This window comes from Nelumbo nucifera, chromosome 8, assembly GCF_055504915.1.
Source record: "Nelumbo nucifera cultivar China Antique chromosome 8, China Antique-T2T, whole genome shotgun sequence".
Taxonomy (NCBI): Eukaryota; Viridiplantae; Streptophyta; class Magnoliopsida; order Proteales; family Nelumbonaceae; genus Nelumbo; species Nelumbo nucifera.
In genome coordinates, this window is record NC_142656.1 from 31,551,107 (window position 1) to 31,563,379 (window position 12,273).

Below are 12,273 nucleotides of genomic sequence, written 5' to 3' on the forward strand. Positions count from 1 at the left end.
CTAAGCTCTCACATTAAATCATATGGGTTCGGCCCATGCAATGAATCACATGGGCTGAATTCGCTAGTTGAACCTAGTGAACCGACCATCCAATCTAATTGGGCTTAAAACCAGGCCAACACTTAAACATCGTGATCTTTATGTTTTAGCCACCATATGAACCCCAAAACCAATGGTTTAGTGTGAAAAATAAGCCCATCAGGTTTCAACCCAAAAGACTTATGCTCTTAACCTCTTAGCCCATAAAATTTATTCACTGCTCATAAGGAAGGACTTCTCTAATTGTGAAATGTAGTGTCACACTCTGTGCTTAGATAGATCTTGAGTTTAAAACCTTTTGCAAACCCTTTCATAAAATAAACTATTTATACGTATAAATACATTTTTCAAATTGACTCCAAAACATCTTAAAATCCACTATCGACAGTTTTAAGTTTCCATTAGAGAGATCGTTAACCAAGATATTCTCTTTGTTTGAGTGGCTGATCCTATCACAATGATCACCTACTCAAGTGATATTCTAAATTGCTCCAACATACCTAGGTATTTGATCCTTAGAAGATCTCACTGGTTGGTACATCAAAAGCATCCCAGTCCAACACTTAGTATCATCGTTATTTAGTCTAGGGTTAAGTGAAACTTTCCATTTTTACCCATCTATCTCCAAGGTCCAGGGCATAACTAGAAATGGTCCTTGTTCAGTGTTTCAGCAAACACCCACTAATTGTATCTTGGGTCTAACCCTAGCAGTTGAAACAAACTGCTCCACCAATTCACCAGTACAATAGTTTTAGGGGTAATACACAGAAACACACCACAAATACACATGAAATGATAATTCTTTGATTTTATTCACTAACAAATGTTAGAGTATATCAGTCTAATTGGAGTTGAGGGTACATTGTCTAACAAATGAGGAGGTCTGGATTTCGCTTAGTTGGAATATGTGAACTCTAGTGTTGTGCATGGTAGGAAGTGTAGGAAACTTGAGAGGTTGCCTTAAACAAGAAAGCTGTCTAAGAGTACCAGAGAGGGGGGGGGGGGAGATTGCATGGGGTGTATTTGTGATTGTGAATAAACCATTTGGAAAATTGGTTGTATAACTGTTTTAGTGTCTTGTTTTATCTGGGTAGGGCTGTGATAATTGATTGGCTAATATGGTTTATTGGAACTTGGTTCTTATGGGCTTCTAACCATGCGGGGCTTTCTTTGATATGACAGTTTCATGTTGAGGGGTGCAAATGTTTGTTTCCTTTTGATGCAACTTCATGTAGAATGTTTTTTCTTTTTTCTTTTTTCTTTTTTTTTCTTTTTCCTTCTTGCTAGCTTTGTTTGGGTGTAGGGCCCTTTACTTGCTTTGACATTTTTTTGTTTGATGCAGTTACGTTTACTAATAAAAGTGAAGTTTGTTTGACAAATATAAATAATTAAAATTATTAATTGAGTTGCTAATATGACTGTATATTGCCGTTAGATAATTTTCTCCATGTCCTTTTTAATGCTTAAAAATGGTTTTATTCAAAATTCTTAGTACAGATTCTTGTATTTTCTGCATTAGACTGTGAAGCTGATATACAGTCTTTTAATTCTTTGAGTTTTCATATCATATATTTTCTCAAAGTAATAATGTCAAATTATTGCTTCCATTTTATTTTCAAAAAATAAGATATTCAAAATAGGTCTAATAGAACTATGTATTCATATCTAATTGTTTCCATTTTGTTCTGTAGGAGAACCAGGAAGGCTTATACGTGAGCGGTATAGAACAGCTTCTCAAGTGGTTCAGAACCAAGTTAGAAGCCTCTTTTACTTTCATTTATTATATGTATATGTTTAAGGAATTGTAGTTAATGAGATTGTCAGTTGGTAGAATGGTTTAGATGCAATAAACAAGAAAAGATTGAGAATAAAAGGAGAGAAAAGAAAGATAAAAAAGGAAGAGATATGGAAGCCCTAATTTGGTATTAAAATAAAGGCTGCAAAAGACTAAAATGCCTTTATGCAATCTGAGCGTACATATTTATAATACCCAGTTTTCCCATAATATACATTTGCTTTCTAACAATTTCTTTTGTAAGAATATCAGCCAATTGATTTCTAAGTCATGTAAGGCTAATAAACAACACTAAATTTGCTCTTTGATTAAATGTTGATCAACCTTAATGCATTTGGTTTGGTCCTGCTGAATTGGATTATGAGCAACATAAATGGCTACTAGATTTATTATCAATTGAGCCAACTCAATTTGTATTAATACAAGTTTCAATTCTAAGATGACCATGATTATCATACAGAATTTCATTACCAATTCTCTCAAGTACAATAGGATCTCTTAATTGTTTTATATGAGGAAGTAGAGATTGATGTATGTGCTAAATAACTACATTGATTGAATCTTAGTGGGCCTTGTGAAGCATAGCTACAACCTTTCAATCAGCTATTGAAATATACCTTTGTCTTGAAGAAGCCTTCCTTGGTTATAACTTACAGTTCAGATTAATGGGAGTATTGTAATATGTCTTTTAAGATGCAGGGGTATATGTGTCATTTTCACTTATTTTTTTATGTCCATCCTAATATAATAATAGAGTGCTGCCAGGCCCACTAAGATTCTCTCTTCATTCTGTCCTTTCTATTCTTTCTTCTTTCTTTTCTTCTCTACAAATCTGTAGTAGATATAACAACCTTTCAATCAGTCGTTGAAATATACTTTTGTCTTGAAGAAGCCTTCCTTGGTCAAAACTCAAAATTTACAGTTCAGATTAATGGGAGTATTGTAATATGTCTTGTTAAGTGATGCAGGGGTATGTGTCATTTTCACTTACTTTTATGTCTTTTTTTGATAAGTGAAAGGTCATTAAATTTCATTGAAAATCATAATGATAGACATTGTTACAAGCATCCCATAGGGAGGCGCAAGATGCAGCCTCATTGTTGGAACAAAGCTAGTATAGAGTTAAAATTGCACCCAATACAACTGATCGCTAATTACCCCTTGCTTAGCTAATGAATCAGTCAATGCATTAGCCTCTCTCCCCATCCATTGTATACTTAGATTCATCTGCTATGTTAGCCACTAGAACTTATTCATTTCATTTCTATAACACTAAATCACCGAGTCCGGATCTCTTAACCAACCTATCACCACCTTGGAGTCCCCTTCAATTACCAGGTTCTCCAAGTTCAAGTCTTTTGCAATCTGAACACCTTATAATACTGCAAACAGTTCAGTGATTTGATGGAGGTAAGGAATCTGAAAGATTTAATAATTCACTTTGAGAGGGCATCAAATTTGAAGGTAAATTTTGAGAAGAGTTGTGTTGTGGGAGTTCATTTGAACAGAGAGGAGATGGAGTCTATAGCAGCCTTGTTAGAATGTACCTGCTCTCAGTGGCCTCTATCCTACCTAGGACTTCCATTAGGTGAAAATCCAAAAGAAAGTAGGTTCTGGAACCCGGTGGTGGAAAAATTCGAAAAACGATTGGTAGCTTGGAAGAGAAACTATATTTTCGTTGGGGGTAGAGTTATTTTGATTAAAGCAACATTAGCCAACTTGCCTTTATACTTCTTGTCAGTCTTTAGAATTCCTAAAAGGGAGGCAAAGAGGTTGGAAAAACTGATGAGGGATTTCTTATAGGAACCTGGAGAAGAGAAAAAAGATCACTTGATTAGGTGGGGGGTGGTGTCTCGGAGCAAAGAAGGAGGCCTAGGCTTAGGGAATGTGGTGAGTAAGAATGAGGCTCTTTTAGGTAAGTGGATTTGGAGGTGGCCCCTAGAGAGGGAGAGGTTGTAGCATGAAGTAGTGAAAAGTATCCATGGCTGTTCTGAATCAGGTTGGGATGCGGGGGTATCCCAAAGGGCTTTGCTCATAACACCTTGGAAGGCTATCTCTAGCATTCTCCCTAAATTCCTCAGTTTTGTAAGGTACGATGCTTGTTCTGGAAACTCCATTCTTTTTTGGAAAGATACTTGGGTGAGCACTCAACCCCTAAAAGACTGTTTCCCTTCTCTCTATTCCATCTCCCTCTTTAAAGAGAAACCCATTTCATGGTTCCTTTCCCCCCCGGTTTGCCCTTTGGCTTTAAACTGGGATTTTGGGTTTCGAAGAGGGTTAAAGGATGAAGAATTTCTTTGTGTTTCAGAGCAGTTTTTGCTTCTAGATTCGGTGTGTTTGGACCCCCCTAACCTGGATAAAAGAGTCTGGTCCCTAACCCCGGTTGGCTCATTCACTTGTGCTTCTTTCTTTAAAGCCCTTTGCTCCAACCCCTCCTCTCAGGTCTTCCCTGTTAAAGAGGTTTGGTCAAGACCAATTCCCCCCAAAATAGTAGTGTTCTGTTGAGAAGCCTATTATGGTAAGATCAATACTGTGGAAACCTTGCAAAAGAAGAAACCTTTCAGGTGTTTGTCCCCAAATTGGTGCTTTCTGTGTAAAGTGAAGGGTGAGGACTGTAACCATTTGCTAATATCGTGCTCCTTTGCTGCCAATATTTGGAACTGGGTTGTCTCCTTATTTGAGTGCAGGTGGAACTTGCCCTTTGAAGTAAAGCTGCTGTTTACTCCGGATGCTTTTGGGAGATTAACAAAAAGAGGGAAGCTAATGTGGAAATGTATCAGAGCTGCTACCTTGTGGACTTTATGGGAGGAGAGATATGCTAGAATGTTTCAAGAACAGGAAAGAAGTCTTGCTGAAATCAAGGAATGCGTATTGAAGGACTATCTCATGGTTAAAATCTTCACATTTGTTGGCAGATTACTCCTTTGATGACTTAAGGAGAAACTAGGCTGCAGTGGCTTCTACAGTCTCCACCAAGATCAATTTACAAGTTGAATGGAAATCCCCACCGGATGGAGTGGTAAAATTGAATTTTGATGGAAGCTGCCAAGGTAATCCAGGGCCATCCAGAATTGGTGGGATTCTGAGAGACAAAGATAGCAATATATTGTCTCTATTTACAGGACCAGTGGGTGAAGGTGATTCTATAAGGGCAAAGCTACTAGCATCGATACAAGGTATACAGATGGCCTGTCAAATTGGAGTGAACAATCTGTTAGTAGAAGGGGATTCCAAGGTAGTAGTAGGCTGGCTGATTAGCCCAGAAACAGGTTCTTGGGGCTACAGGGATCTGTTAAAGAAAGTTAAATGGATGGCAAGAAATATGACTGTCAGGTTTCAGTGGGTCAGAAGATCAGCAAATGCAATGGCTGATTCTCTGGCCATGCAAGGGGTGTCAAGGGGATATCTGTTTTGGGCTACTTTGTAATTGTGTCTCAGGCTTGGGCATGTCTAGTGTATATGGTTCAGTTCTCGGGGGAGGTAACATCTCATGCCTCCTCCTAGGCTGATTGTATTTTCGTTATTTGAATTAATAAAACTACTCTCATTTATCAAAAAAGAAATACTGCAAACAGTTCAGCCTTAAAGAGTCTCCAATCCCAACCGGTCCTGAATAAAGTGTTATGACTCCACCAATTCCCAAAGATTCTTGCATTTTGTGCTCCTTATGCTCCCTTTTGTGTTCCTTATGACTCCACCAATTCCCAAAGGACCTGGATTGCCTTCTCTTCTCTTGAAAGATTCTTGCATTTTGTTCTTCCCATAGGGTCCAAATCACTGCTGCTCTAGTGCACCTCCACATTATTCTTTCCCTTCTTTTTGGCCAAGCAAAGGTAGCAGGGTCAAACAGTAACTTAATCTCCATTGGCATGTTCTACCTGCACCCAAATAGAGAAAAAAACCAAGCCCAAATATCTGCAGCAAAGGAACAGGAAATTAGTAAATGATAACAAGATTCACCATTGGATTTGCAAAGAGTGCACCAGTTCAGGGAAATACACAAGAAAGGCCTTTTCTTTTGCAGGTACTCTAGAGTGTTAATCTTCCCATACCCTAATATAGTAAAAAACCAAGCCCAAATATCTGCAGCAAAGGAACAGGAAATTAGTAAATGATAACAAGATTCACCATTGGATTTGCAAAGAGTGCACCAGTTCAGGGAAATACACAAGAAAGGCCTTTTCTTTTGCAGGTACTCTAGAGTGTTAATCTTCCCATACCCTAATATAGTAATAGTCTCGCCAGGCCCACTAAGATTCTCTCTTCATACTGTCACTTCTCTTCTTTCTTCTGTAAATGATAACAAGATTCACCATTGGGTTTGCAAAGAGTGCACCAGTTCAGGGAAATACACAAGAAAGGCCTTTTCTTTTGCAGGTAATCCAGAGTGTTAATCTTCCCATACCCTAATATAATAATAGATTGTCACCAGGCCCACTAAGATTCTCTCTTCATACTGTCATTTCTCTTCTTTCTTCTGTAAATGGTAACAAGATTCACCATTGGATTTGCAAAGAGTGCACCAGTTCAGGGAAATACACAGGAAAGGCCTTTTCTTTTGCAGGTAATCCAGAGTGTTAATCTTCCCATACCCTAATATAACAATAGTGTCGCCAGGCCCACTAAGATTCTCTCTTCATACTGTCATTTCTCTTCTTTCTTTCCTTGCCCACAAATCTGTAGTAGATTAGATGGCATAAGAACAGATTCTATGACAGATCAAATGGTTTCTTTTCTTATTTTTCTTTGGAACAACTTTTTTGACTAGGGACTAGAAGAGAAAGAACTGCTGGGATTTTTGATCTGTTTTGAGACTTTTTTATTCCTTTATTTGTTCATCGTTCTTGGCTGTACCATGAAAAGGTTATTTTTTGGTGACTGAGCACTGGTGACAGATATAGGGGCCTCAAGCACCTATACAGATCTGCAGTCTTGATTGTATGGTCTTGTTTGATTGCTGATGCGTGGACTAAGGCTCTGTTTGGTAACACTTATATCTGAATGCTGAAGACCTCTTAAGACCTTTAAAATTCTATACACTCTTCTTCCAAAAAATACCTTTCCACACTCACCTTACCCCACTACTACACCCAGATTTGATGACATGTTCCAGAAATAAATATTATGATAATACTAAAATATTATTAGAATAATGTTACAAAACGTTAGAGTTGTAAATCACACTAGCAATAAACCTGATATTAAACCAAAAGAAAAGGAAAGAAAGGAGAAAGAAGGAGAAGTTCAGGAGGAAGAAGAGAATGGAAGAAAGAGGGAGAAAGAAGAGAGCTCATCATTCCTCTCTTCAGTCTCTTAATCTTGATTTCCTTTTATTAGAGCTAATTACAATTAAGGTACAATTACAAGGATACCCTTAGTAGGGCACCTAACTTAGTAAAGTAATAAGAAGGACAAATAACAGGTACATAACTAAGGCCCACTAGGCACTAGTTCAGACATAAACACTACAAAGAACCTAAATAAAAGAAAGAACTAAGGCCCATTTGGTCCAGCATCTCTACACTCCCCCTCAAGTTGAGCATGGATGTGAATCATGCCCAACTTGCTTACAATGTGCTGCAGTTGTGCCTTAGGAACTCCCTTGGTCAGAACATTTGCTAACTGCTCCTATGAGTCAAAGAAAGGAAAGCAATCTTCTCTTGAAGCCACTCTCTCTCGTATGAAATGTCTTTCCACCTCAATATGTTTCGTTCTGTCAAATACCCTCCAGAACTGATTACAAACTTCTACAAAGCAACTTAAAAGAAGAATACCCTAGGGTGGCACCAAATCTAGGGTTCCAAGGATAATCAACAACAGATTGAGAAAACAGAGGGATTCACCAACCTGATATGGGAACTTGGGAAGTTTTCCAGAAAGGGAATTACTCTGTGCAGTTCAGATCAGCCGCCAAGTGCTTTCAGACAAGCAGAATAAGGAATATGTCTAGAGAAACTACTCAGTCTGAAGTAATAGCAGCCAGAAATGGAGTGCTCAAAGCTTGCATGAATATTTATCCAAAAAAAAAAAAAAAAGCTTGCATGAATACTTGGGAATGAACCAGTCCAAAGAAGGAAGAAGAAACCTGCTGCTGCCCTGGAGAGTAGATCAGAACTCCTCCAAAACTTGTCTAATCTCAAAGAGATTTTCTGAAGTAAAACTGGCCTGGGCAACACAGCCAATCAAGTTTCACTTTAAGAAGATGGCTTCTAAGAGAGTTCTAAGAAGATTTCTCTTTCTGAAATCGCAAAATGGAGTGACCTAGGGTTAGGGTTGATCAAAACAGCCCTATCTTCAGTTGATGCACCTAGAAATCAGCAACCCTTGAGAGATTAATGAGTGAGCATGGAGCAAACACAGATTATAGAGCAACATGCTTTGACACCATGTCATACAAGCAGTTCGTACAAGAGAAGAGAACATAGAAGTCTGGGGTGAAAACTGAATCAATCGACTATGTATATATGTATAATACATCATTAGGACTCTTCACAATAACATGACATGATTGATTGACTCTGACATAGTAGATCCAAAGGCTACTTTTTGATGTACTTGGCTCTACTCAGGCATGTCTAACAAGTATGTCCCATTCACCTCATAGCCATTCCCAATCACCTTTTGAGATTTCATGTCCTGAAAAACATAATAAGGGGAAAAAGTTATGTTGCAATTCAAAGATTTAGTCAAATTACTAATTGAAAGCAGGTTAGTATTAAGCTTAGGTACATGAAGGATAGATAGAGGTCAAGGTAAGTGAGTCTAAGGTTTTTTGATGTCTCCCTTGCCTGAGATAGGGCCAAGTGAGTCATCAACAAGGGATATTTTGTCTTAGCCAAGTGAGAGTTGGTAGGTAGTGAATAAATTAGAAATATTAGTCATATGGTTAGAAGCAAAAGAATCTATTATCCAAGGGATCTTATGATTACTTGAAATAGTAGCATGGTTTGTAGTGGCAAGAGTGCCTGAGTTTGCATAGGCAGAAGAGGAGTTGTTGCCTGGTATAGGAGTAGTAGCTGTAGACTCTATAATGGCTGAGGATGTGGCCATACTTCTCATATTCAGCCCTAGTGGCTGCAATCTGTTCCCCCATAGACTTCTCATCATTGTTGGATTGAAGTCTTTGTATGTATGAGTATTCGGCTGATAAGAGTTCTTATTAGCCTATACTTAAGTTTAAGTTATCCTGTACTGGGCCTATGTTAATGCGCCTAATCCTGTTTAATGTTTTAAGTTGTCTGGGTGTCCCATCACTAATCAGGGGCATTCCAGTAACTTCTTGTATCATTGTACTACATTATAATATAAATAACAGTACTGTCGACTGAGTTATTCAGTTCGACATTCACAGTAGTTCAGAGGTTTTCTTCTCTTCTTTGCTACTTCGAGTACAGCTCCAAAGATTACATGGTATCAGAGCATTAGCTTCTTCCTGGTTTCAGCCGGTGCACTCTCTCTTCTCTTGCTGTCTTTTCATCTTCTCTCTTCCTTTTCTGGGTTGCCGCAGTAAAGACCTAGGGGTGTAAGAGAGTAAAGCAAGTCCGAACCTAGGGTTTCTCTTGTTGTAGGACTCAAGGGAAGTAAGACCCAGAAGTAGATGTCCTACTAGGTTATTTCCAGCAAATAGTAGCTATTTGGCTACTAAGAGAGGTCTGTATAGGACAGACCTAGTTGAGGACTGATTTCAGCAGTCCTAGCACTAGCCAAAAGGGGGAGAGCTTCCTCTACAGTTGCAGCTTTGGTGCTCCAGCAAGACTCGCACAGAACAGTGGTAAAGAGCCCTATTTTCAGGTCGGTTACCAGCCCTACTTCAGCCCTGCACATCACAGTGGTAAAGACTTACACTGCACAGTTGCAGCCTTGAACCTTTCACTTGCTGCTGTACCTGAACTGGTTCAGCCCAAGTGAAGTCTATCTAGCTTCTACCAGCACTGTGAACACTGTGAACTCTTCGGCCAACCCTAAACAGAACCACCTACAGCACTGTGAACAACTCTAGGACTGAAGTCAGGATGTCCTTACTATCCGGTGAAGTTTCCTCTAGAGATAACAGACCTGCCGCAAGGTCCTCAAACCTGGAAAACCCTAATTTGCACAGCTTGCAGATTACAAGTGTGCTGCTGGATGAGTATAACTTCAGAGAGTGGTCTGTCTCAACAAGGCTTTTCATTACTTCCCGTGATCTTACGGGCTATTTAGATGGAGACAAGAAGGAACCTGAAGTCGGCAGTCCTGAGCATGCCGTGTGGTGCAAGGAAAATGCCACAGTCATGTCTTGGTTGCTGGCCTCCATGACACCTCGGGTTGCCAGAACTGTTCATCATTTCCCTACAACTACTAAGATTTGGGAAAAGGTATCTAAGACTTACGGCCAGAAGAAGAACAATGCTAGAATCTACAGATTGAACCAAGACATTGCAGCTCTAAGGCAAGGAGATATGACAGTTGCAACATACTTTGCAACTCTGGAAGGCCTTTGGGAAGAGCTTGATCATCACTTGATATTGGACTGGGAAAATGCCAAGGACAAGGAGAAACATGATAAGCAAATTGAAGAGAGCAGAGTCTTCAAGTTTCTGGCTGGCCTAGACCCAGTGTATGAGGGTATAAGGTCACAAATTCTAGGGAGAGATGAATTGCCAGAACTACACCATGTCTATTACCTGGTGAGAAATGAAGAAGTCAGGAGAAAGGAGATGCAAGTTGACTCTCAGACAAAGTCAACTGAACTATCTGGAGAACATTCAGCCCTAGTTTCCACTAAGGGAAACAGATTTCCAGACAAGAAGTCCCTCAAGTGCTCCCATTGTGGTGGTGAGAAACATACAAAAGAAAAGTGTTGGGTCCTGTATCCTCATTTGAAGCCAGCTGCATTGAGAAAGGACAAGAGACAACATAAGGGTCATACGGCAAGTTGGAATCTTGCCACCAACAACAACAGTGGTGACAACTCACAAAGTACTCCAACAGTGTCTTCTTCCTCCATAGGGTAGGTTGCTGATTCCTCTGCAACTGGTACTCTGGGCTTCATGGCTAGTGAGGTAGAGGTTCTTAGCCGGGCATTAGCCCATCTAAAAAACAATTCTTTTGCTTCCACCTCTCTTGCCAGATCAGGTACAATCTCTGCCTTTAGTGTAACTAATTCCATTGATTCCACTTCTTGGGTGATTGATTCCGGAGCAACCGACCATATGACACATGTCCTCCTTATTCTCTTCATATCATTTGTTGTCTGGCCAGGATAAGATGAGAGTGGCTGATGGGTCTTTCTCCACCATCTCTGGAAAGGGGGTGGTTGACTTAAGCAAGGACCTCTCTCTTAAATCAGTCCTACATGTTCCTAGTCTTACCTCAAATCTTTTGTCTATTTCAAAACTTACAAAAAATTTGAACTGTAGTATAACTTTTTCCCTACTCATTGTGTCTTCCAGGACAGATTGACGAGGAGAACGATTGGGAGTGGTCATGAGTATGGAGGCCTCGACTACTTTGATGCAGACATCGGCTCAGCCCTACAAGCTTTTGCTGTTACTAATCCGGAAAGTGTAGAGTCAATAGGTAGGTTGCACCTATGGCATGCTAGGCTAGATCATGCGTCTTTTTCTTCATTAGCAATGTTGTTTCCCGAATTGTTGAAGGGCATTTCAAGTCAGAGTTTAATTTGTGATGTGTGTCAAATGTCAAAACAATGTAGAACAGCATATCCAACTTCTAGTAATGAAATTTGAGTTCCTTTTGATTTGGTTCATTCTGATGTTTGGGGACCTTCACCCATTGTTTCCATTGATGGCTTCCGTTACTTTATCAGTTTTATTGACCACTATTCCAGATGCACATGGATTTATCTGTTGAAAGGACGAGATGAAGTGCCACGGATAACTATGGCCTTTTGTAAGATGATTGAAACATAATTTGATAAGAAGATTAAACAATTCCAGTTAGACAATACTGCTGAATACTTTGAAAAATCCCTGAACTCATTCATGGAAGATGCTGGCATGTTACACCAATCATCCTGCGCTTATACCCCTCAGCAAAATGGAGTGGTTGAGCGCAAGAACAGACATCTATTGGAGACAGCTCGAGCCCTACTATTTCAGCACAAAGTGCCCAAGCAATACTGGTCTCAAGCTATACTTACTGCATCATACCTGATAAATCGGATGCCATCTAAGGTATTGGGTATGAAGACCCCCTTCTCTGTTTTGTGTCCCACTCTTCCAGAATTCCCTCTTCCCCCACGGGCTTTTGGTTGTATATGTTTCATACATGTGAAGGATCCAAAGCAAACCAAGCTGGATCCCAAGGCTAGAAAGGGGATATTTTTGGGGTACTCTCCTACACAAAAGGGGTACAAGTGTTATGATCCTGTCTCCAAGAAAAAGTGTCACCAGAGATGTAGTCTTTTTTGAGTCTCAACCCTATTTCCAGTATTCTCA

At 39.6% G+C, this 12,273-nt stretch overlaps 1 protein-coding gene across 1 annotated transcript in view; it reads left to right on the forward strand.

Annotated features, from left to right (window-relative positions):
- LOC104603145 (P-loop containing nucleoside triphosphate hydrolases superfamily protein) overlaps positions 1-12,273 on the forward strand; it is a 99,511-nt gene that overhangs the window by 29,061 nt on the left and 58,177 nt on the right. The window contains exon 9 of the mRNA XM_088892924.1: positions 1,731-1,792. Within this exon, the coding sequence (XP_088749050.1) occupies positions 1,731-1,792 (62 nt within the window). The remainder of the gene's footprint in view (positions 1-1,730; positions 1,793-12,273) is intronic.